General features: G+C 44.8%; 1 protein-coding gene across 8 annotated transcripts in view; it reads left to right on the forward strand.

The window, feature by feature from the left end:
- The window catches only part of Dlgap2 (DLG associated protein 2), a 757,651-nt gene that overhangs the window by 339,656 nt on the left and 395,938 nt on the right, over positions 1-22,057 (forward strand). The window contains exon 2 of one of the 8 annotated variants that reach the window (XM_006508781.4): positions 18,970-19,095. The exons of 5 other annotated variants lie outside the window; for them this stretch is intronic. In XM_006508781.4, coding sequence (XP_006508844.1) covers positions 19,038-19,095 — 58 coding nt within the window. In that variant the 5' untranslated portion in view covers positions 18,970-19,037. Of the gene's footprint in view, positions 1-14,900; positions 19,096-19,117; positions 20,893-22,057 lie in introns of those variants that run through there. 2 more of the 8 variants (XM_017312785.2, XM_030243529.1) reach the window with 2 other exon arrangements.

Here is a 22,057-nt window from a genome sequence, read left to right on the forward strand (position 1 = left end):
GGAACATATGGAGAGTGTGTACATGGCATATGTTAGCATGTGGGTGTGGCTCTGCAAAGGTTGTGTGTATGTGTGTGAGTGGATTTTTTTCCTGTGTGTTTCACTCTGTATGGTAAATAAGTGTGTGTGTGTGTCTGACTTGAGTTCCTTGTATGTCAGGTAAGTGTGTGACTCTCCCCAGGAGAGTCTGGCTGGTGTAACGCTTGTGCCTGCCTACAGTCCAGCTTCTCACGGTCAGTGGCTCTGTGTGGCCAGCCTGTGCCAGCTCAGCCCCTCAGGGCCTTTGCTATCTCCTTGTAACCCCACCTCACCCTCGCACGACCCCATTGCCACTGAATTATCTTGCTCTAACAGTCTTTCCTCTTCACAGGGCCCTCTGAGTTAGCATCAGCATATGTTTTGTGCAGCATGTGTCCCTGTGCTCTATGGAGAGTTTGGGAGTATATGAACTGCTTTAGAGAGAAGTGGGAGTCTTTTATTGGGCTAGACCCTCACTGCCTCAGGTTCCTCCACCTGGACAGCCTGAATGCCTTCTGTGTCACTGCTCTGCAGTCTGCGTATCTTACTTAGATACACTGTAACACATTTGGATTTATAAATCTCATGTAAATCAAACTGATACTTTTGGATAAATAAAATGAAATCTTAAAGTAGTTGATTGGTTGCTTTCTGCCATTATATAGAGATAAGATTTTGTTAACTTTGTATGTTGATCGGTATTTATATGCTAATTTCATGAAGTATTTTGTAGATTTCTAAGACAGTCTGCAGCCATAACAGAATGACTACAACTGCCTTCATTCACTCATTCATTCATTCATTCATTCATTCATTCAGAGTGGTTTTGTTAGTTTGTCCAGCTTGGTTACAGTTGGCAGGACTACAGTATTGTACTGAGTATAAGTAGCTATGTTGCATGTCAAGTTGCAGCCCTGAGTCCAGGTAGGAAATCTCCCAGTGTTTCTGTAATAAAATGTATTTTTGCCTCGTGGCTTTTTGTATACATCTTGTAGTCTACTAAAGGTTTTACTTGTCAGTCACATTTTATCTGATGTTTCTTCTTACCACAATACCTACTTAATTTTTAATTCTTATTTCTTTAATGCAGTCTTATATTGATTGATCTTTGAGTGACACACCAGCTTGTGATTCCTGAGAAACATCACGGCCGGCATTGTACCAGTCTGTTTTTACTGCTTTGGGCAGTGTCTGATAAAACTTAAGTTTCACACTATTATGTGTGAGCTCGGTGCAGACTGAATGGCCCCAAATTCTCTTTCCTTGAGATTAGTGTGGCCTCAGAGTGACTGTGGAAAGTGACCCTTTCACTCCGCTCAACATCATTGACTCTCCGAGAGTTAGAATTGCTCTAGGGGGCATCCCTTCCCCCTGATCCCTTCTGGCGATAGTTCTTCATTAGTTTTCCTCTAAGTTGTGTTTTCCAAAGATTCATTTTCTTTCATCAGATTTGTAAATTTGGAATAGAAGATTTTAACTTTCTAATTAATTAATTAATTAATTTTTTAAAGTTCTGGGTGCTCTAGCAAGTGCTCTGTATGTTCCTGAATACAACATTCTCCTGTTCTCAGTGTCATGGCTCGCCAGTTTTAACTGAAAATTTCTAATCACTAAAATGTGTTTTATGTTTCATTACATTCATCTTATTTCTTTTTTTTTCAGATTTGTCAGTTTTTTAATCTTATTCATTGGAGTTGTGGAATAAGTCATGTAAATTGTATCTTGGCATATTTCCTTTTCTTCTTTCTTTCTTTCTTTCTTTCTTTCTTTCTTTCTTTCTTTCTTTCTTTCCCTCCCTCCCTCCCTCCCTCCCTCCCTCCCTCCCTCCCTCCTTCCTTCCTTCCTTTCTTTTGGATTGAATATTTTCTTTATTTACATTTCAAATGTTTTCCCCTTTCCAGGTCTCCCTTTCAGAAACCCCTTATCCCCTCCCCCCTCCCCCCTCCCCCACATTTCCTTTTCATCATTGTGAAATAACCTCTGTCACCTGGGGATGGAGGCTTTAGAATCTACCCTAGTGTTCAGCCTGTCAGCTTTCTTTGCTGTTTTGTTACTTGCTTGGTTTTCCTTGTCGTGAACAGAACAACTGACAAATAATTTCTGGTATTAGTTTTTATCGGGGATGGCAGGACAGCCACCCCTGGAGTCTGAGGCAGCTGGTACGTGGTCTCCAGAGTGAGAAAGCAGAAAGAGATGGAGGCTGGTGATCCCTCTCCTGGCTCCCTTGTTCATTCTGCACCTCTATCCCATAGCCTCCCCTCTTCAGCTAAACTTCACTCTAAAACTTTCATAGATGACATAGAGATGGTACGTCTCCTAGGTGATTCTAAATCCATTCAAGTTGACAGTGAAGATTAACCATTACCTGTGTTTATGGTTCTTTGTTTTGAAATGGTCCAAGATGTGGCTGTTAAATGCAGTCTTGACATCTTGTTATTTAAATCTACCATATTATTTTTCATATTTTATTTCATATATATATATATATATACATATATATATTTGGATTTTTTGAGACAGGGTTTCCCCGTGTAGCCCTGGCTTTCCTGGAACTCACTCTGTAAACCAGTCTGGCCTCAAACTCAGAGATCTGCTTGCCTCTGCTTCCTCTCCTGGGATTAACAGGCGCATGCCATTGGCGCTCTGCATCTTGTTTATCATGTATGGCTTTTTTTGCATGCTATTGTGCTAAGAAGGAGTTGCCTTCCTCTCTCTTGGCTAATATGTGGGCTTTAGTGTTCCTTTTAAAGGGGTTCTCTGAGGGTTTCTGTTTCCATTCTTGGCTATTAGACATTTGTCTGTGTGCAACATTCTTCTCAATTCACAGAAAAGCCAAGGAAGACCTAGAAATGGTTTTCATTCCATCATGCATATCTGAGTTCTGTCTAGGTGCATATGCTCTTATGTATGCTTCTGACCTTAGCAGAACAGCACTATTACTATTTTTCTAGGTTTGTATTAGCTTGAGCATGCTTATGTCACACCTGTTTCTTCTTCTATTTTCTCGTTTCTTCTTCTATTTCCTGCCTTGTGTGAGGGGTCATTTTACCTTTCTTGAAAAACTCCCCATAGCTTTGCTAGTGTGACTTTCCAGGTGTGGTGGTTTGAATATGATCAGCCCAGCGAATGGTACTATTAGAAGGTGTGACCTGGTTGGAGTAGGTGTGGCCTTGTTGGAAGAAGTATGTCACTGTGTATGGGCAATGAGACCTTCCTCGTAACCACATGGAAGCTAGCCTTCTCTTACTGGCCTTCAGAAAAAGATGTAGAACTCTCAGCTCCTCCTGCACCATGTCTGCCTGGGCACTGGTGTGCTTCCTGCCTTAAAGATAATAGACTGAACTCCTGAACCTGTAAACCAGCCCCAATTAAATGCTGTCCTTTATGAGAGTTGCTTTGGTCATGGTGTCTGTTCACAGCAGTAAAACCCTAACTAAGAAGCCAAGCAGTACATGACATCACTTTCTCTTTACCTAGAGATATCTTCATCCTGGCCTTGACAGAATTTTTGGTGACCTTCTTAAAGATGTGATTCTTCTGTGTTTTGTGTCCTTGCTCAGTTGGCATGTTCCCCTGGCTTACGTTGATATCTGTGACTTGTCTGGTTTGGGGGAGCTTTACCACCGTGCCAAACTTGGTTGTCTGTCCATCCTGTGAGGAGCCAAGGGCCAGGGATCCTCTGCTCTCAGGAACCTATGCAGGATTTGTCTGTTACACTGAAAATCCTCCACAGTCTTGGAATGAGGTGGGGGCTGGCTGCTGTGGCTTCCTGAAGGCCATGAGGGCAGCCTTCCTGCATGGCCCAGGATGATCTGCAAGCAGGAAGCTTCTCCACATGGGCAACACCGCTGAGGGAGGAGGACAAAGCTGAAGAATGTCTTGATTTCTGAGACTAGGAAATGAGGCCACCAATGTTTCAGAAGAGAATTTGAAAGTGAGAAAAACCAGAAAGCTCTTAATCATTATTCTGAATTTATTGTTTATATATCACATTCTCATAATAGAACTTCTGACCTAAAACAGAAATGAAAATATATAATATTGCTCCTGAGACAATCATTCTTGTATAGTTCTGTTTTGATACATTTGCATTCATGTGTATAAAACACACATACACACATGTATGATTGACATGCTATATATTTGGTTTAGAATGCAATATTCTTTACTCAATACCTTGTTAACATCTATCCATTTCCCAAAACATTTTAAGCCCTCCCAGGTAATGACTGGCTCACATCATGTTATGAATAGCCTTTCATGTTTCACTATGTCGCTGCAGAAAACCAAACTAAACCCAAACCTTTTCCCTTCCTATCCTGTGTTTTACAAATGCAGACTACGAATAAAAGTAGAAAAAGTTAGATCAGTAAGAAAAGATCCTGTGAATTATGTATCAATGCTTTCATATAGATGCAGGCTCCACAGTTACATAGTGACAAACCAAAGCAGTGGTTTAGTCATGAGGCTTCTGTGATGAGCTGAGGAGGAGTGATGGATTGTGGGAAAAGAATTAGACAAGAGAGGGGAGAAGGGAATGGTCATGTGGGGTCAGTTTGGGGAGGTGAAGTGGGAGGAGGTATTATGGGAAAGCTTCTCCAAGATATGAACGGCCCTTGGTATAGGAGCTGGTGGCATCTCTACAGATGAGGGCTTGTCCTTCCTCTGGGACATGAGGAGAGGGCAGAACAGTTCTCCTGAGCTCAGTACCAGCCTGTGGCAGGGCAGCCTGGTGGGTGGTATGCATGGTGGCATGGTGTGGGTGTGCCAGGCTACCCTGCCACAGGCTGGTGCGTGTGGGGCTCGTCACCCATGACAGTCCTTCAGGTGGTTGCTCCACTATCTACACTCCTGCTACAATCTTGTTCCACGCAGGTCTTTGGCTTTGCCCCTAGTTATTTCATTAGAATAAACTTTGGATGGCACAGCCGTAGATCTGTCGTTGTAAGGATGTTACTAGTCTTGATATCTAAAGCCTAATATTTCCCTATATATCCGAATACATTCATATCCCCATGAAAAATTTGTGTCATTTTCTTACAATAGCCTCCTTAATGTTAAATTATAGTCCACTTTTTAATGGTTTTCAAAATAAAAGGTAATAATTACATCTTGTTTTAATTTGTATTTCCTTATGTCCCCAAGGCATGGCACATGCTGCAGTTAATTTCTGGCTCTTTCTGTCGTCTTGGAATTACAGTTGTAGAACAGTTGTAGACAGTCATCTACTGTGCTTCAGGGTCTACTGCTCTCATTGTGTTCCAAGAATTTCCATACATTGTTGATGCTAGCATTTTAAGTTATCTTTAGAAATGTGTTTCCACTTAGCTGGACTTCTGCCTTTTTATTATGTAAATACCATTTTTGACATATGGGGATTGTGATATATTTTTAACTTTCCCCCGGAACATACCATTCACTTGCTAAATACCTAGACTGTAAACTGAATGGAACGTTTTACCTCAGCGAAGTGCCTGCCATTAAACGTTCAAATGGAATAAAACACTCTCGCAAACGGCACGTGGTGATTTTTATTACAGTGTATTATCTGGTTCTAGGAGAATGGGAAAGCCTGTGTTCGTTTTCTCCCTAAACATTATTTTATGATGACTACAAAAATACCAAGCTGGGAGTCAGGATGAAGCTGGTACAACACAGTCAGCTGAGGGCTGAGGGAGAGGGATGTGTGGCTGCCTACAAAAGAGCTTTGTCAGGGGCTACTACAAACTCCTCAGGACTGAGGTGGAGGGCGGGGAGAAACAGGCTTCCAATCTGTTTATGTCTTTGGGATCTTATGTGCACTAGCTTGTAACTTGCTCCCCGCCCCCTCCGAGCTTGTGTCATTAAGGGACCTTCCACAAGCACAGGCTGTACTTTGCCTATTCAAGTCTTTGTCCAGAAGGTTCCTCTGTGTTCTTCCATGGATCAGCTCTTACCTTGCACTTGACTCTTGAAACCAGAACTTCAGTGATGAACTCTCAGGTTCTTTAAACATGGAGGCTTGCTGACCCTAACAGAGTACGTTTCACTGTGACCCTGGTCCTTAGACATTCAAGGCATTCTATAGAATGCGAAGTAAAATTCACCCTCTGTACTGCTAGAGTGCCTTTTAAAAGACTGAATTTCAAGACCACAGCCCAGGCGTGCTTCTTCTCGTTCTTCCCACTCCTGACCAATCTATGGACACCAAGGGATGACACCAGGCAGAGCACTGAATCATCATGGTTCAGAAACGTCACTTTTGATCAACAAAGTCAGATGGTTGGGGTTGGGTTCTGCTTAGGTGAGAACCATGGCATCGCTGGAGCCAACGATGTAGCTCTGTTGACGTTGGAGCTACACAGTTTCTGTATTGGCACACGTCGACAACCAGAGCAGGACTCTATATTGTTCCCAGAGTACATGAATAGAAAGCCCCTCACAACCTTGCCTTTGTACAGAACTGTCCCTACTACCAGTACCCAGAGGGATGTTCTGAGGAAGCTGAAGGGGTGTCACTGACTGCCATCATTTACCTGTCCCATTTTCTTTTCTGTGTGTGCTTCAGAGTGAAATAGCTGGCCAGTACCACATGATAGCCTTAGGTTTGTTCCAATGTACATATGTACGTGTGTGTGTGTGTAAAGACATATGCACATGCATGTGTGCATATGTGTTTATGTGTGTAAAGACTTGTGCATATGCATTTGTGTGTACATGTTCATGTGTGTGTTCATGGGAGTGGGAACATATGTGTGTCTGTGCATGTGTGTCTGTGTGCATGTGGTGTGTGTGTGTGCATGTGTATAAGTGTGTGCATGTGCATGTGTATGTCTGTGTATGTGTGTACATGTTCATGTCTATGTTTGTGGGAGTGGGAGCATGTGTGTGCCTGTGCATGTGTACATGAAAGTGTGTGCAGGCGTATACACATGAGCATATGTATGTATGTGGTGTGTGTGTGCCTGTGTATACATGTGTGTGTGTATGTCTGTGTGTGTACATGTGTATGTGTGGAGGCCTAAGAACAACATTCAGTGCTTTTACTGGGTTGCCTTCCAACTTCATGTTTGAAGCAAGCTATTTAACAGAATCTGGAGCTTGCGGTTTCAGCTGGGCTCGCTGGCCAGTGAACTTTAGGGACTCAATGTCTCTGCTCCCCTCCACAAGTCTGGGATAACAAGCGCAAGCTGCCGTGCCCGGCTTTCTGAGTTGGTCTTGGTGATCTAAGCATGGTTCCTTCGGCTTTTGTGGCAGGTACTTTATCAACAGAGCCACCTCTCCAAGTCCCATGCCCCATGTTCATAGGTGTATGGGAGTGGCTCTAGGAGAGCTGGTGTGTACAGCTGTCCTCCTTATTGTGGGGCTGGGACATTGCAGACACTTATCACAGGCATCACTAGCTCACCTGGGGCAACGTTTCCGAGTGATGGAGTCTTCCCTGTTAAGGTTTTGGTGAATGCGTCCAGGGCTGCTCTTGGCACAGTGTTAGTGAAAGAGCGATGCTTCTGCGTGGTGCCGGGCCTTGTGTAAACTGTTTTCATCTCTCTTTACAGGCAGTCGCATATTCTCAGTGATTTCATTTCCAAGCAGTTTCATTTTTCATGTGTGTCTTATTCAAAGCTAACTTTATTTTCTTAAAGCATTCGAAAGGGAAAGAAGGAAATAAGCAGGAAGGGGAAAGGAGGGGAAATGCTGATTTCACAGACTCCACTACTAACAAACCCAGGGCTCTGTTAACACAGACCACAACGCTTACAACCCTGGGCTCAATTAACATGGTTTAAAGACTGGGTGCATCAGAGAAGTGTGACGGGGTGATTTTAAATGACCATGGAAGTCATTCAAGCAGAATAGAAAGCTCATAGCAAGGCAAATGTTGATATTAGGTTCAGAAACCATTCTCCCAAAAGGGACTGCCTTTACCAACTCCCCACATAGCAAGGCGACACAGCAAGGAAGCCAACCCAGTGGGGCTGGCGCTTGTCCCAAGCAAATTCACAGTTCTACCTGGAGGGTACCTACTCAACTCATAAGCTGTAAAGTGCCACTATCAGAGTGTGACTTAGCTGTGTAAAACGCATCTCCTTTATTCCAGACAAGATAGAGGAAGTGACCTGAGCCACACCTGTGCTCAGGCAACTTTTTCTTTTAGTCCCTTTCTGCTTGTTTCTTTTCTTTCTGTCTTTCATCGCAGTTACAAAGACAGGAATAGATGGCCAGCTATGAGCATCCCAGTACCACGTCTATTTGTGCAAGCTCAGGACAACATGGAAGTTGCTCTTAGGACTGATTTTTTTTTTCCTTAAATGTATGATGATAACTGAGTTCCAAATTTGGGGAATCTACAGTAATTTGATTCTACCTATTGCTTCTATCATATAAAAACATCCCCTCTAAAAGAATCTCCATCTTGCATCCTAAACTTCATCCTTGTGGTCCAAGGTTTGAGCGCCGGGAGTTAATCTAGAGAGAATGGTGTGTTGGCTCTAACCACCTGAGGCTCAACCAGCTCCCATCTCCTCCTCCTTTGGGAGGCACTAGTCCAAGAACAGGAGTGGCTTCTCCACCAAGGCTTGGGTCAGGTACCCTGAAGCAGCAAATACCGTGCGCTTCAGGCTTCCTTCTTGCTTCTGAGATGGGGATCCATATGACAATAGCCAGCTCATCCATCCAAGCACATCCAAGACCTGAATCTCAACTGACAGTCTATTCCTTCCAATCTGCTTCCCTTTAATATTTAGTTTGTCATTCAGTCTCTAAGGACCCTAGGTAGAAAACACGGTATTGTCTCTCACCGGTCCCCCAGCTGTCACAGTGATGCATAAAGATTGTCCCTTCTCTTGCTTAGTGTTCCCCTTGATTGTAAGGATCTTCCAGTCTTTCCTACAATGTACTTCCCAAGACAGGAATCCCCCAGATACAGGAATCAATCCCCTTCAAAGGCAGACACATTGGCGTGTGGACCTTGGCCCTTCGCTTAGTATAGGACACAGGAAGATGTGTTGAGCATCAATGTGGCCCAGGACATGTGTAAGGTGTAAGGGTGGCCATGTACAGGGCCTTCGGGGACATAGTACTGATAACATAGTCTTTCCTAGGATGGAGGAGAGACAGGAAGGTGAATGAGACAAGTGAGGTAGTGGAGTCCCCACACCTGCTACACACTCATGCTTTAGGGACAAGGGCGAGGTTAACCCTGCTACCCTGCAATCTGAGGGCATATTCAGACCCTGAGCTAGGAGAAGCTTGGTCAAGGTCAGCAGTACTCTCAGTGCCAGCCCTGTGAAGCTGCCTCTGTTTCCTTTTTGTCTCCACATGTATGGAGACCTTGAAGCTAGATGGGACACGACAGGATTTTACTAGGCTGAGCAACTCTGCTACCTGTCCATGGGATGACAGGACACAGCTTTCTCGCTGTAATGACCTGTAGTGGGTTGGCCTATGTTGTTTGTAATTTAATGTTACTTTGGGACCCCTAAGGCTATTTGCTCCTAAGGTGACCAAGTCTGTACAGAAGACACTGAGTGACCTTGCCCCCAGTTGATTGTGATTGGCGCCTGAAGATGTCAATAGTCAATAGCTGGGGAGAAGAGAAATAGGTGGGGTTGAGTTTTGGCAGGCTTAGAGGACAGAGCAGAGGGGAAAAGAGGGATGGAGAGTTGCCATGGGGTAGAAGAAGACTGTGCAGGAGAGGAGAAAGGAGAGCCATCATGGGTCAGTTGAACCATAAAAAACATGGCCATGTGAGCTCGCCAATTGGAGCTAAGAGTAGCCCAGATGAAACAGAAATAGTAAGTAATAATTTGGTGTAATCGATAGGGAAACAGATTTTAAGAGCATGAAGGGCAGGCAGCTATCTTGTTATTATGTTGCCTGAGGCATACTTAAAACTATGAAGGCTGTGTGTGTGTGTGTGCCTTTTACCTGCGAACATAAATGGTCAAAGGCAGGTAGAAACCCCAGGCTGGGATTTTAAATATTTCTTTTATTACAATGACACACTCAGAGCGCTCCTGTTCTGGGGTTTGGGTTGATTGGCCTTCTGTCCAGAGATCCACCTTTGGTAGAGCACCTGCTTTCTGGGGTAAACATGGTAAGATTGATGACTGCTCCTTTCTTTACTGTGGCCTGTGCTCGATGTCTCCTGTCAACTTGTATTAGAAGAAAGCCTTGCTTTCCTTTGGATGCTTTTCGTGACTACAAAGCATCTTGAAAACACTAAGATTGCTCAGAAAAGCTCATGGCTTTCAGGGGTCACAGTTTTCTGCCTCATCCTGTCAGGAGATGGGGCATTGATAGCAAAGGATGTGTAAGTTCCTTTCCTCACACCTGTGCATGGACGTTGATGCACGGTCTCCTGCTTGGTATCTAACTTTGATTTGAGAGTAGAGGAGGGTCAAGAGCTTCCTGTCTCCTCTGATCTTACCCGTCACCCCTTTATAACTTAAGCCTGCTTACAACTGAGTCTAGTCTATGTTTTAGAGTAATGAGGTCAAATCTGGTGATTTTCCTATGCCTATAACGGTGTTTGTTTTGTTTGTTTGTTTGCTTGCTTGCTTGCTTGCTTTTCCAAGTCCAAGGGCACAGCCCAGTGGATCAGACCCACGTGACATTTGCTTCCTACTTCTGAGTACTTGGCCCTAAAGCAGGACCAGTCTGATTCTGACACAGGTATACTACTAAGTGGGACAAATTACGGCTGTGAGTAGTGTAGACATAGGGGGCAGGGTTTAGCTCTCTCCATTCTGCTCCCTAGGACACAGGTGTAGACAGCTAAGCCACACAGGCTTCTGGAGCCCATGTGAATACAAGCCACTGCTGTGATGACAGAGCAGACAGCTGGCTGTTACTGGTCATATTGGCCCAGCTCACATAGCCACACTGTGTGGGTGAGAGAGAAACTTTCAGGTCTTGCATATTGAATTATTGCTTTACATGTGTGCACACAGCCTAGCACACATTGGAAACAGAACAACATTAGTGCTGTGAACAGTAGTGCTGGCATCCAAGGCCCTGGGAGTCACATGGATTGTGCCTCTGATTTCTGTCAAGTGTTCCTAGCACTTTCTTCTCATCTGTCCCCTTTCCTCCCCTTTCTCTTCTTGTAGACTCAGGCACCTCTGCAAGAGAAAGCAAAAGGAACTCTCACTGCCTGATTGAGAGGTCGGATCTTTTTGCAGAGGACCTCGGTTAGGTTCACAGAACCCACATGGAAACTCACAATTGTCTAACTCCGGTTCCAATTCAATTCCCAGTCTAGTCTTCATGGGTGTTACATGCGTGTTGTGCAATACAAACATGCAGGGGGAAGCAACCAGACACATAAAATTAAAATAGTTACTGTATTTTCATTTCATTTTTGAGAAATTAGCTAGTCTTATCAAAATAATTCAGATGTCTGTCATTTAAAATAACCCCTCATCCTTCGTCTGATTAGCCTGCCCTGGACTGAACCCCTTGGTGTGAGCGCTCACCTCACCCTCTTTTTCCTCTTAGAGCTGTCGCCAGCATAGGCTCCTGAGCCATTTGTGTATTTGATGCCTGTTCTAAGCAGGGCTGGCCACATCCTTGGTTTGTCAAGTGTCTGCCAGGTCCAGCAGTAATCAGCTCATCATAATTTCTGAAAACATCCCTCAGCTAAGCACATGGGCTCTTGAACTAATGCCTTCATGAGATACTTAAAGATATCCCTCCATAGCACTTTGGAACCCTCAACATTTTCTGCAAAATTTTCTGCCCCATGTGGAACATGGCACTAGCCTTGCTGGTGTGTGTGTGTGTGTGTGTGTGTGTGTGTGTGTGTGTGTGTGTGTATGTCTGTCTGTCTGTCCGTCTGTCTGTCTATAGAGAGGGAAACCTTGCACAGCTCCCCAGCCCCTGCATGAAGCACAGAGCTAGAGGAGCTGCTATGGGGTGGAGGGTCCTGTGCAGCTCCCCAGCATCTGCGTTCGCTTCACTTGGCAACCTTAGACTTGAGTCTAAAAATGTTCAGCGGAACTTTCCAAAAAAGCCTCTGTGGCAGCCGGATATTTAAGGTAGCAGATTTGTGATGGAGTGTGGGCAGGTTGCTAGGCAACCATGACTCCTCCAGGTCCAGCCCTTGTATCTCTAGGCAGAGAGCAGGGAGGAGCATAGCCTGGCTGTCACTCCCTAGGCAAGGCTCTGTTTGGGCATACACAGAACCTGATGTAGAAGAGAGGTGTCTCAGCATGTGGACAGAGGAACATCCCGAGGCCATGGGTTTCCAGGGTGTAAAAGCTGCATTGCAGGTGATTTTTATAATGAGAAACTTAGCTGGTTCCTTTGAGCTCCCTGTTGTTCAAAGGGTCACACATAGGCTTCTGATCCTTGAGGAACCCTGCATGCTGGGAATTGCTGGCTCCCAGAAAGGGTGCCAACTCACAGAGCTTACCCGTGGTCCTGAAGTAATTGCCCCCTCCATGGCTGACGTCAGGCTAGGCCCCCAGTGTCACCAGCTGTGGAGCAAGGAGACAAAGAGTGGATATTGCTATAGCTTTCCATGACTTGGAATGGCACAGGAGGTGAGCAGCTGAGAGCAAGGGCAGGAGGAACAGAAGGGGCAGTTACAGGGATGCTTCATCTGCTGATCGTGTTTGCTTTAATATAATTGTTCTCAGTGTAACCTGGCAAAATCCAATTGTTAGTCATGTCTCCGTGTGACACTCAGCTGCTGAAGTTTCTGAGCACAATGTGCACTGGCTACACCCAACAGAAGGTCATAGTCATTAGTGGGAGGCAACTCCTTCCCTTCCTCTGAGAAGGCAGAGACTTCTGCCCCTGCGAGTGCAAGCATGCACACATGCACATATGCACAACACACACACACACACACAAACACACACGAGTCACCTTCTGCATACACACATATACAAAAACACACCAGAGTCACATTCTACACACACACACACACACACACACACACACACACACAAACATATAAGAGTCACCTTATGCACACACATACACACACAAACATACAAGAGTCACCTTCTACACACACACATATCAGAGTCACACACACACACACACACAAACATACAAGAGTCACCTTCTACACACACACATATCAGAGTCACACACACACACACAAATAAACATACAAGATTCACCTCTACACACACACACACATACATATCAGAGTCACCTATACACATACACACACAAACATACAAGAGTCACCTTCTACACACACACATATCAGAGTCACCTACACAAACACACACACAAATAAACATACAAGGTTCACCTTCTACACACACACATACATATCAGAGTCACCTACATACATACACACACAAACATACAAGAGTCACCTTCTACACACACATACATGCACACACATACATGCACACACATATCAGAGTCACCTACACAATATGCACACAAACATACAAGAGTCATCTTCTACATACACACACACACACACACACACACACACGAGCACACATACATGCACAAGCACACACACACACATCAGAGTCCACCCCTTTCAGTGCACAGGTCCTAAGGCTGTTGAGGCTCTGTGGTCTAGTCTAGCTCCCATCACCCCATGGCATACATGGTAACAGAGAGACCTGGGCCTTGAGGGTAAATACTGTCATCCTCACCTCTGTGAGAACACATAGGATGCATAGGAGGTGAGATGCTGAGAGAAGAGCCTGGAAGCTCTCAACTGGAACCTCTCCGAGCTTCTCTGCCTTGTTGCTGCCCAGTTCTTATCTTTTCCGCTCCCCAGGTACCTACCTCAGACTTTGTCCCTTATGTCATGTGACTGGGGCTGCCTCCTTTTTGGATGTTTGCAAAATTATAGACCAGGCATCTACTACAGGGCCTTGGCTGCTTTCTCTCCCCTGACACTTGGCTTCTGACTACAAAAGTCTTGTGTTCCTGACACGGTGCCATTTGTTCCCTCCCTCCTGCCACTTCTCTGCTTCTGTAGCTCTGGTCTCCTTAGCTCATCTCCCATGCTCTTTCCTGTCTGTGTTCCATCTAGATTCCTTAGCTGTGCACTCAACATGCTTCTAGGGTCTTCTTCTAGCCTGTCTTCCCTCTGCTAGCACAATGGTATAGGGTTTGGGTTCCAGGGTAGAGCAGACATTGGACTTGAGAGCTAAGGCATCTCATCTTAGACCAGCAGACCTTCTCCCAAGTTCTCAAGTTCCATCTTCTCTCGTCCAGTAAGCCAAAATATTCAGGTTCTGCTGCCCCAAGCTTCCTTGACAACGGGCTCTTCCATTCCAGTTGAGTACCTGTGCTCTCTCTAAGGGCACCAGCAGCCTCCCACCACTAGAGTAGTCACTAGAGCACCTCCAGACACTCATGAACTGGATCTGTCTTTCTGGTTATATGTGCTGTGCTATGTGTACATTATACATATTAACTATATGTAGGTTATACATATTGACCTTACCAAGCAACACTGTCTTCCTCTCTTCATCAGGCCAGCAGAAGTCTGATTTTCTCTTAAAAAAAATGGTGACCTAGAAAACACAAGTGATTGAAAATCAAAGGAAGTTTTTACGAAGGTTTCAAGTTTACAAAACACCAGGGAAAGAATCTGTTACTTCTGGGGATAATTCTTAAAACCTGTCTCAACTCATCTCCCCCCACCCTCTCATCTATCATTGTCATCGCTCTATCTAGCTCTATCATCTATGTATTGTCTATCATCTACTTATCTGTCATCTACCTATCACCTATCTCTATCTATCTATCTATCTATCTATCTATCTATCTATCTATCTATCTATCTATCTATCTATCTATCATCTATCTATTATCTATCTATCATCTGTCTATCTATTATCTATCTATTTATCTATCTATCTATCTATCTATCTATCTATCTATCTATTATCTATCATCTGTCTATCTATCTATCTATCTATCTATCTATCTATCTATCTATCTATCAATCATCTCTCTATCATCTCTCTATCTTCTCTGTCTCTTAAATGTGCAGCACTGTTTTGTTCTCACCTCCTTGCTATCTCTAACTCACATCCTCCTCAAAGACTAAGATTCACTGCATATATTCCTCACTTCTCTTCTTCCTCTCTCCCTCTTGTGTCCTGGTGTTTGTTTTCCTAAATGAGGCTCCTTTTGGATCAGGTAGTGACCAGCGTGAATAGAAAATAAGAAAATGAGGTGATGATGGCTTAGTGTGCCGTGTGTGCCAAGTCTTTCTCTCAACAAGTTTTGTCCTCAGGGACAAAGACTCAATACTCTGATTATTTCCACATGACAGGAAATAGGGAGGCTCTGAGAGACAGATTTAATCATGATGTTGACCAAGAAATGCTGGAAGGAAACACTGTCAGCCTCGTGGGAGGCATCTGTAGGCAGAACTTAGCCCACACATTGTGTACAACTTGGTGAGGGCATCAGTCTTCATTGGGTCTCCTCATAACAACGCCAAACAGATATGAACCTGTAGTGACCACAGAGTGTATGGGCTTATATCACATATGCGTGGAGAGGATCTAGGGGCCAGAACCTCGTCTGTGTCTGCAGGTCTTGCCTCTAATACTTGAGCACCTAGCAAATAGAAGTAGAGCACACAGGCCTGCATGTCCCCTTAGCTTACCCACCTGCTGCTCCGGTATACTCCTTGGCCAGATCAACAGACATTTGCAGTGCCTCTGCAGCTGAAATGCACTTTGCTTTTCTTCTGTCTGTTTCTCTCTCTCTCTCTCTCTCTCTCTCTCTCTCTCTCTCTCTCTCTCTCTCTCTCTCACACACACACACTCCATTCCTCCCTTTCTGAAAGACCTTTTTTTGTAGGCATATGTCACCATCTAGAGACTTCTGGGAAATCCCAACTCCCCCGGCCACCTGAAGGCCCAGGGATCTATAGGCACTTGTGTGGCAGTACTATTCATAGTTTAAAACCCTCTCTATCTCATGGGAACACCCTTGTCCTGAAAATGGCTCTAGCCAGTAGTTCCTTGAGACCTAGACCTTCATCCTCACCACAGCAAACAGCTCATCCCAGCAGCATACCAGGAAGAACATAGTGATCGGACAAACAGCAAAGGAAAGAATGACTGAATGAGGAGAGCAGAGACAAGCAACTGTCACAGAAGTGGGAAGCAGGAAGCCTGGGAAAACTGAGATAGATGTGAGGCACCTTAGGAGACCATTCATCCTCTGAGGCTAGCCAGACTCTGTTCTTTGGGCCTGCTGGATGCTTTGGGTCTTTCTTATGAGAAGCACACTGGGAAGCAAACCCTCTTCTGCAGGGGCCTCAATGCCTTCATTTCTGAAGCTCACTTGGACTGTGACCTTGAGCCACTGTGTTTCCTTCCAGGATCTGCAGGACGTGAAGCTCCATCTCTGTTAGGGAGCTACATTCTCAATAGAGTAGAGAATCATTTCGAAAGCAGGCTTCTCTCCCTCTCTCTGCACCCCCGCTGGGTGTGTGTGTGTGTGTGTGTGTGTGTGTGTGTGTGTGTGTGTGTGTTTTGCTGTCTCACAGAATAGCATCCAAGGTACTCAGAACTCAGAAATAGATTCACTTGTGGCTATTAACCAGATCTTCGCTCATTTTGCTGACATGTATTATGCCATACACAATTCTCCAGGTTCCTGAAAGAACAGTTTTATTTCATTTTTTTAGTATAAGTGTGTGTGTGTGTGTGTCTCTGTGTGTGCACATGCATGTGTGCATGCATATACACAGACACAAACACACAGACACACACAGACAAACACAGACACATACACACACACACACTATATATATATATAAATAGATCAGAGAGCAACTTGTAGAAGTTGGTTCTCTTTTTCTATCATGTGGGACCTGGGAGTTGAACTCAGCTTGTCAAGTTTACCAACAAACATGCCATCTGAACCATCTCACTAGTCCATTAACAGTTTTAATTGGCCTAAAACAGAGGGCCCCTGTGGCCTGACTTTCCCTCTGCTGAGGAGCTATTCTTAAGTCTTAACATGTAAAACCAAGAGCATTTAGTCCGTAGCGAAGAAGGTATGGTGTCTCCTTCAAACTGTGTTGGGTCAGGCAGTGAATAACTATGGACTCAGAGGGCTTCTATTTTATCTCTCACATTGTGCCCAGCACTGAGCTATGCATTCACACCTTGGCCTCAGGTTCAGCATCATAGTACCAGAGTGGTGGACACAGAATATTATTCTCATCTCATGGCTGGTAAAGCCAAAGCTAAGTGTGGTGCCTTGCCTAGCACCATACAGCTGGTTCATGGCAGAGTCAGGAAAGACAAGACTCTGAATGCCAGAATACTTTTTTCTAAACTGCACTGCAGAAGAGATCCTTTAATACAAATCTTCCTTAGAAAGGCTGAGCCCTGCCCTGCCACTTTGGGTCTGTGTGTTCCCGCTTAGTGGTCTTAGTGAATAGTGATGTGTGCTCCTCTGTGTAGGCTGTTCTTGTACATCTCAGTGTGTTGGCCCTCGTGGGAGTCTCATGGTGTGGTTAGAAGTATTTCTCTGTCCTTAAGACAGCAGGATTGACTGCATGCATGACACACTGCTTATGCAAAATATAAGCTTGTTTCTACCTCATTATCTTTCCTTAAGTTTCACCTTTGTATCTTCCCCGATTTCGGGGTGCAGTGTAGGCCATTACCTCCACGTCCCTCAGAACACACACACACACACACACACACACACAATATATATATATAAGAAACTGTTTTCTGGGTGGCTTGGTGCTGAGTGATTGCCAGCTGCAGTTTGACATGTGTGGCTGTGTGCTTTGGCCCGTCTAAGCTCTGGAGCAACCCAGGCCACCCAGGAGCCTCTCTGGCTTTCTCTGCAGGCCGGCTGGTGGGGCAGTGGCATGTTCTATCTGTCTTGGAGCTGCTTGCGGCTGTGCCTCCTCATTGGCCGTTGTGCTGGAGATGAACAGTGGAAGCTGCCCGGGAAGTAATCATAGTGTCTTAGACAAGTCAGTGTAGCGATCCTGTCAGCTGATGGCTCGGGCACACGACACAGTCCTCACAGCCAGAGGATGGACGAGGAGTTCCCCATGTGGAGTATAGGGCGTGTCCCTGCAAGGGGGGAGCTCCCCTCCTGCAGAAGAGAACACCAAGGGTCAGAGAGCTCAGACTGCCACCCATACCTGTGAGCTATGGCTGCTCTGCAGAGCCAAGCTGCTGGGAACTTAGCTAATCCTGAGACACTTCTACTACCAAAGTCAAGTTTGGTCCTTCTAAAGTATCTGATTAATTAAGCTAAGTAATTACTTTGTGGCCATAGCTTTGAAAAAATGGTTTTAAATAAGGCAATGTTAAAAAAAAAAAAGACTGTATCATGCTGCAGTACTTGGAGACAGAAAGCAGATGCATATATATGTCTGTATATGTATGTGTATATATATGTAAATATACATATATACAGACATAGATATATGCATTACATGTATACGCACACCTTGTGTGGATATATGCATACATGCATGTGTGTGCATACATATATGAGCTGTCATTTCTCAGAGTGCCATGCATGCTAAGGGAAGTGCTTTGTTTAGCTCATGTTTGAGAATGCCCATTTTTGCTTTATCTGTAACAGTTAGTACCACCGTGCTTTGAACGATTTTATACTTTTTAAATTAAACCCATGACTGCACATTTCCAGGGGTGTGTATGAGTGAGTTTCTAAAAACATTATTTTCACATGTAGAAATTGCTTCCTTCTTTTGGTGACAGCTGGGCAATAACAAGGAAACAATTGGCTTTGTTACAAGTTACTTTGTTTTACTAAGTTCTTTAAAGACACAGGCTGTTGTCTGTGTTCCTCTTAACCTGTTAAAATATGGATAAAGTCACCTGCCCCTCGTGAGTGGTGCAGAATGGCACAGCACAGGGCGATGTTGCCGCCACTGGCCTAGAATCATACAGACCCCTTTCAGGAGCCCCACACCTTGGCACCTGTACAGTTCATTTTCTTGTGTATTGATCACTTTAGGGAGCACTGTAGTGGGACCCTAACTTCCCATTTCCCAAAGGACATGTGTAGAAGGTCGGGCCTGCCCCATGGAGCTGAGGCTGACTAAGCTCAAAGGTAACTTTCACGGATTGACTCTGTTCAAAGGTATGGACTTTCTGTTAGTGTCTTTCCCTTTGTCTGTTTTGTACGAGGCGGCGGACACACAGTCACACTGATACCAGGACTTCAGCCTAAGAGACTAGACCGTTCTGTCCCAGTTCATGAGGGAGGAAGCAGCCTTGCCATTTGCTGCTTTTAAGGATTGTGTAGGACTCTTAAAAAGATATCTGAACTGAAAATATACAGAAAAATAGAGGGTCCTCAATTTAGTAGAAACTACTGTAAATTTGAGGATTTAAAAAGATTGTTGTTGTTTCTTCCATAGAATCAAATTACCGCTTTGCATGTCTAAGATAACTTCTTGTTTTTTGGATTTTTTTTCCCTTTGCTTTTGATCCTTTGAGGAACGAGTTGCCCTTATTATTCAATGTCTACAAGGCGTCAGGAATAAGAAGAGCCCTGGCATTGGTTTCCTTCGTGAGATCGGAAGCTCTGCTCTGGCTGGGTTCCTGAGAAACACCACTTACCCCATATCCATCCACACACAACTACACTGTACTTCAGTTATCCAAGGTTCTAGTACAACCTGTGGTAGTAATTAACCCACCAGCCAGCACAGATCCTGTGTGTTGGCTCTCTGCATCTGTATTTGTGTAAGACAAAGGAAAATATCAGTTTCCATCTAAACTTCCTCACAGTTGACTGGCATCGTGGACACGTTAGCAGTTCCTACTATGTGTCCATTTGTACATACTGAGTAGTCCGGGGAGCTGCGGTAATTTGAGTTAGGTCACAGACTAAAAGGTTCCAGCAGTGTAATCCAGACACTGCTTGTTGAATGAATACCCTGAGCAAGGCTCACAGACCCAGCACTGTGGCAGATCACTTGACAGTTCTACTGGCCCCATAGGAGACAGAGGTTCCTCTAGCCAAGGCTGTCTAGAACGCCATTTCCTACCTTCAGAGATTGAAATGGATTTTAAAGAGCGTAGAGCCTAAGAGCACCAGAAAACTAATCCATCACGCACATGAGGAAGTGTGGTGTTCTTAACACTGCCTTCTGACAGAGAAAATAACACAGTGCAGTCTTAATGCACAAGCAAACGAGCCAACAGCACCAGCCCTCTGGTCTCCACGGTCCTGAGCTCACATGGTTGGTCCCAGAATTGAGTCAGCATTGAGATTCAAGCTTTTGCTTAGAAGTCAGTAGTTCATCAGGGAGAGCTCCTGTGAATGCCTGCCTTCCCTCCTGACCAGACCTGCTGGGCACAGAGAGGTGGCATTCCCCTCCCCTCTGGCCACTTGACTTGCGGTTTGCAGCTTCCTGTGTCTTCCAGAGGATGACCTCTGGGACCAGGGCAGAAAAGCTTTGGCTCTACCACCATTGTGGAAGTGCATGTGAACCTTTGCCTGGCCTTGGGGTTTTCTCATCGGGTGAGGTGATGCTTTGGTGATCTTGGCTGAGCTGCGTTGCGCTGGGGCGGACGGAATGAACAGCAGAGGTTTGTGCTGATGCCGCTGCCCTGTGCTCATCCTTCTGCAGTTTTGTAGTAACAGCTTAGCTCTTACGCAGGCCCTGGGAGGGATGGCTGTTCTCCATCTGGCACCACTAGCTTTTACTTAAATTTGTGTGCCTAATAAGGCTCTCTCCAGATCAGGGAGGGCTGTAAAGCTACCATTGCTACAGATGAAAAGGCTCAAAGCCACACAGAGTCCCTTGTAGTTCTAGCCAGAAAAAGCTTGTGTGGCAGGTTACGGCAGGTGCAAAATTTCCTCTGTCTTGAAGTCTGGCATGTGACCTCCTTTGGTTGTCTGCTGTTTCAACCTAACCCTCGCAGTAAGGTAAGTGCAGACCTATATAGTATTACCATTTTCATCTAGTGACTTGTTTTATTCCCCAGAGCAATTAGCAAAAATAGCCAGCAGAGCCCCGTGTCCGATATATTCTGTATTTGTGTGGCATTTCAATGCGTTTGTTTATGTCTAATTTGTCCCTAAGGTACTTAAAGAAGGAGCAGGATGTGGTGGTGGGAGTGTCATAGTAGGATTTGTACCACAGTTGCTGTCGCTAAATTATCATCTGTGAAATAATAGAAAAGGTCCTGTTTTTACTATCAGTTTTGTGTATATCCTTATCCCTCAGCTTATAGAGAACTCACAGAAAGAGCCATTATCTGTTTTATAAGAAGAAAATTGACCATCGCAGCTAACCAGATTGAGACCCCCTAACAGGTGTTTGGTAGTGATAGATAGTGATGCCCCATATTAGTTGTCACCTTGACAGGGTCTAGACTCACCTGAGAGATGGGCCTCTGGAAATGCCTGTTAGCTGCGTTGGGTTGTGTTAGTTGAGGCTGGAGGACTGTGGGCAGTACCATTCCCTATGCAGAGTCTGGACTGTGTGAGACAAGAGGTGAGGAACAGCATACCATCATTGCTCTCTCCTTCCTGTTTGGTGATATAATGCAACCCACTGCTTCAAGCTCCCACCAGCTCAAATTCCCCACTAAGATGGACTGTACCCTTTATTGATGGGTATTTATGGACTATAAGCCAGAATAAACTCTTTATTCATCCAGTTGTTTTCACTGGAGTATCTTATCATAGCAATGAAAAAACTTAGAATAAATGCTAGATAAGTTTAAAGTTTCTTACGTCATGGGAACAATCATATTAGGCTTCCCAGCTTACTGTTCAATAACAGAGATCAGAAAGCCTGAAGGCCTGCACATCTGTGGGGATCTTGCCAGAGGCCCAAGCTTACTGGTAATGGCAGGGAGCAGTTATCTGAAAGTTCCATGCCATGGCCCTTGGTTGCTTGATCTGAGTGCCCATGCTGCTTTTTGAGAAGAAGATGTGTGCCATGGTTCTGCTATAGCCTGGTGTGCTGCAGGCTTTCGAGACTGAAGAGTAAATCTATCTTACAGGTCATAGCAAGAATCCCTGCCTTAGGCCTGTGGAGTTTACCAGATAGAAGTGTCCACATATATGAAGCAAGCCCTTGCCT

Source organism: Mus musculus, chromosome 8 (assembly GCF_000001635.26).
Source record: "Mus musculus strain C57BL/6J chromosome 8, GRCm38.p6 C57BL/6J".
NCBI lineage: Eukaryota > Metazoa > Chordata > Mammalia > Rodentia > Muridae > Mus > Mus musculus.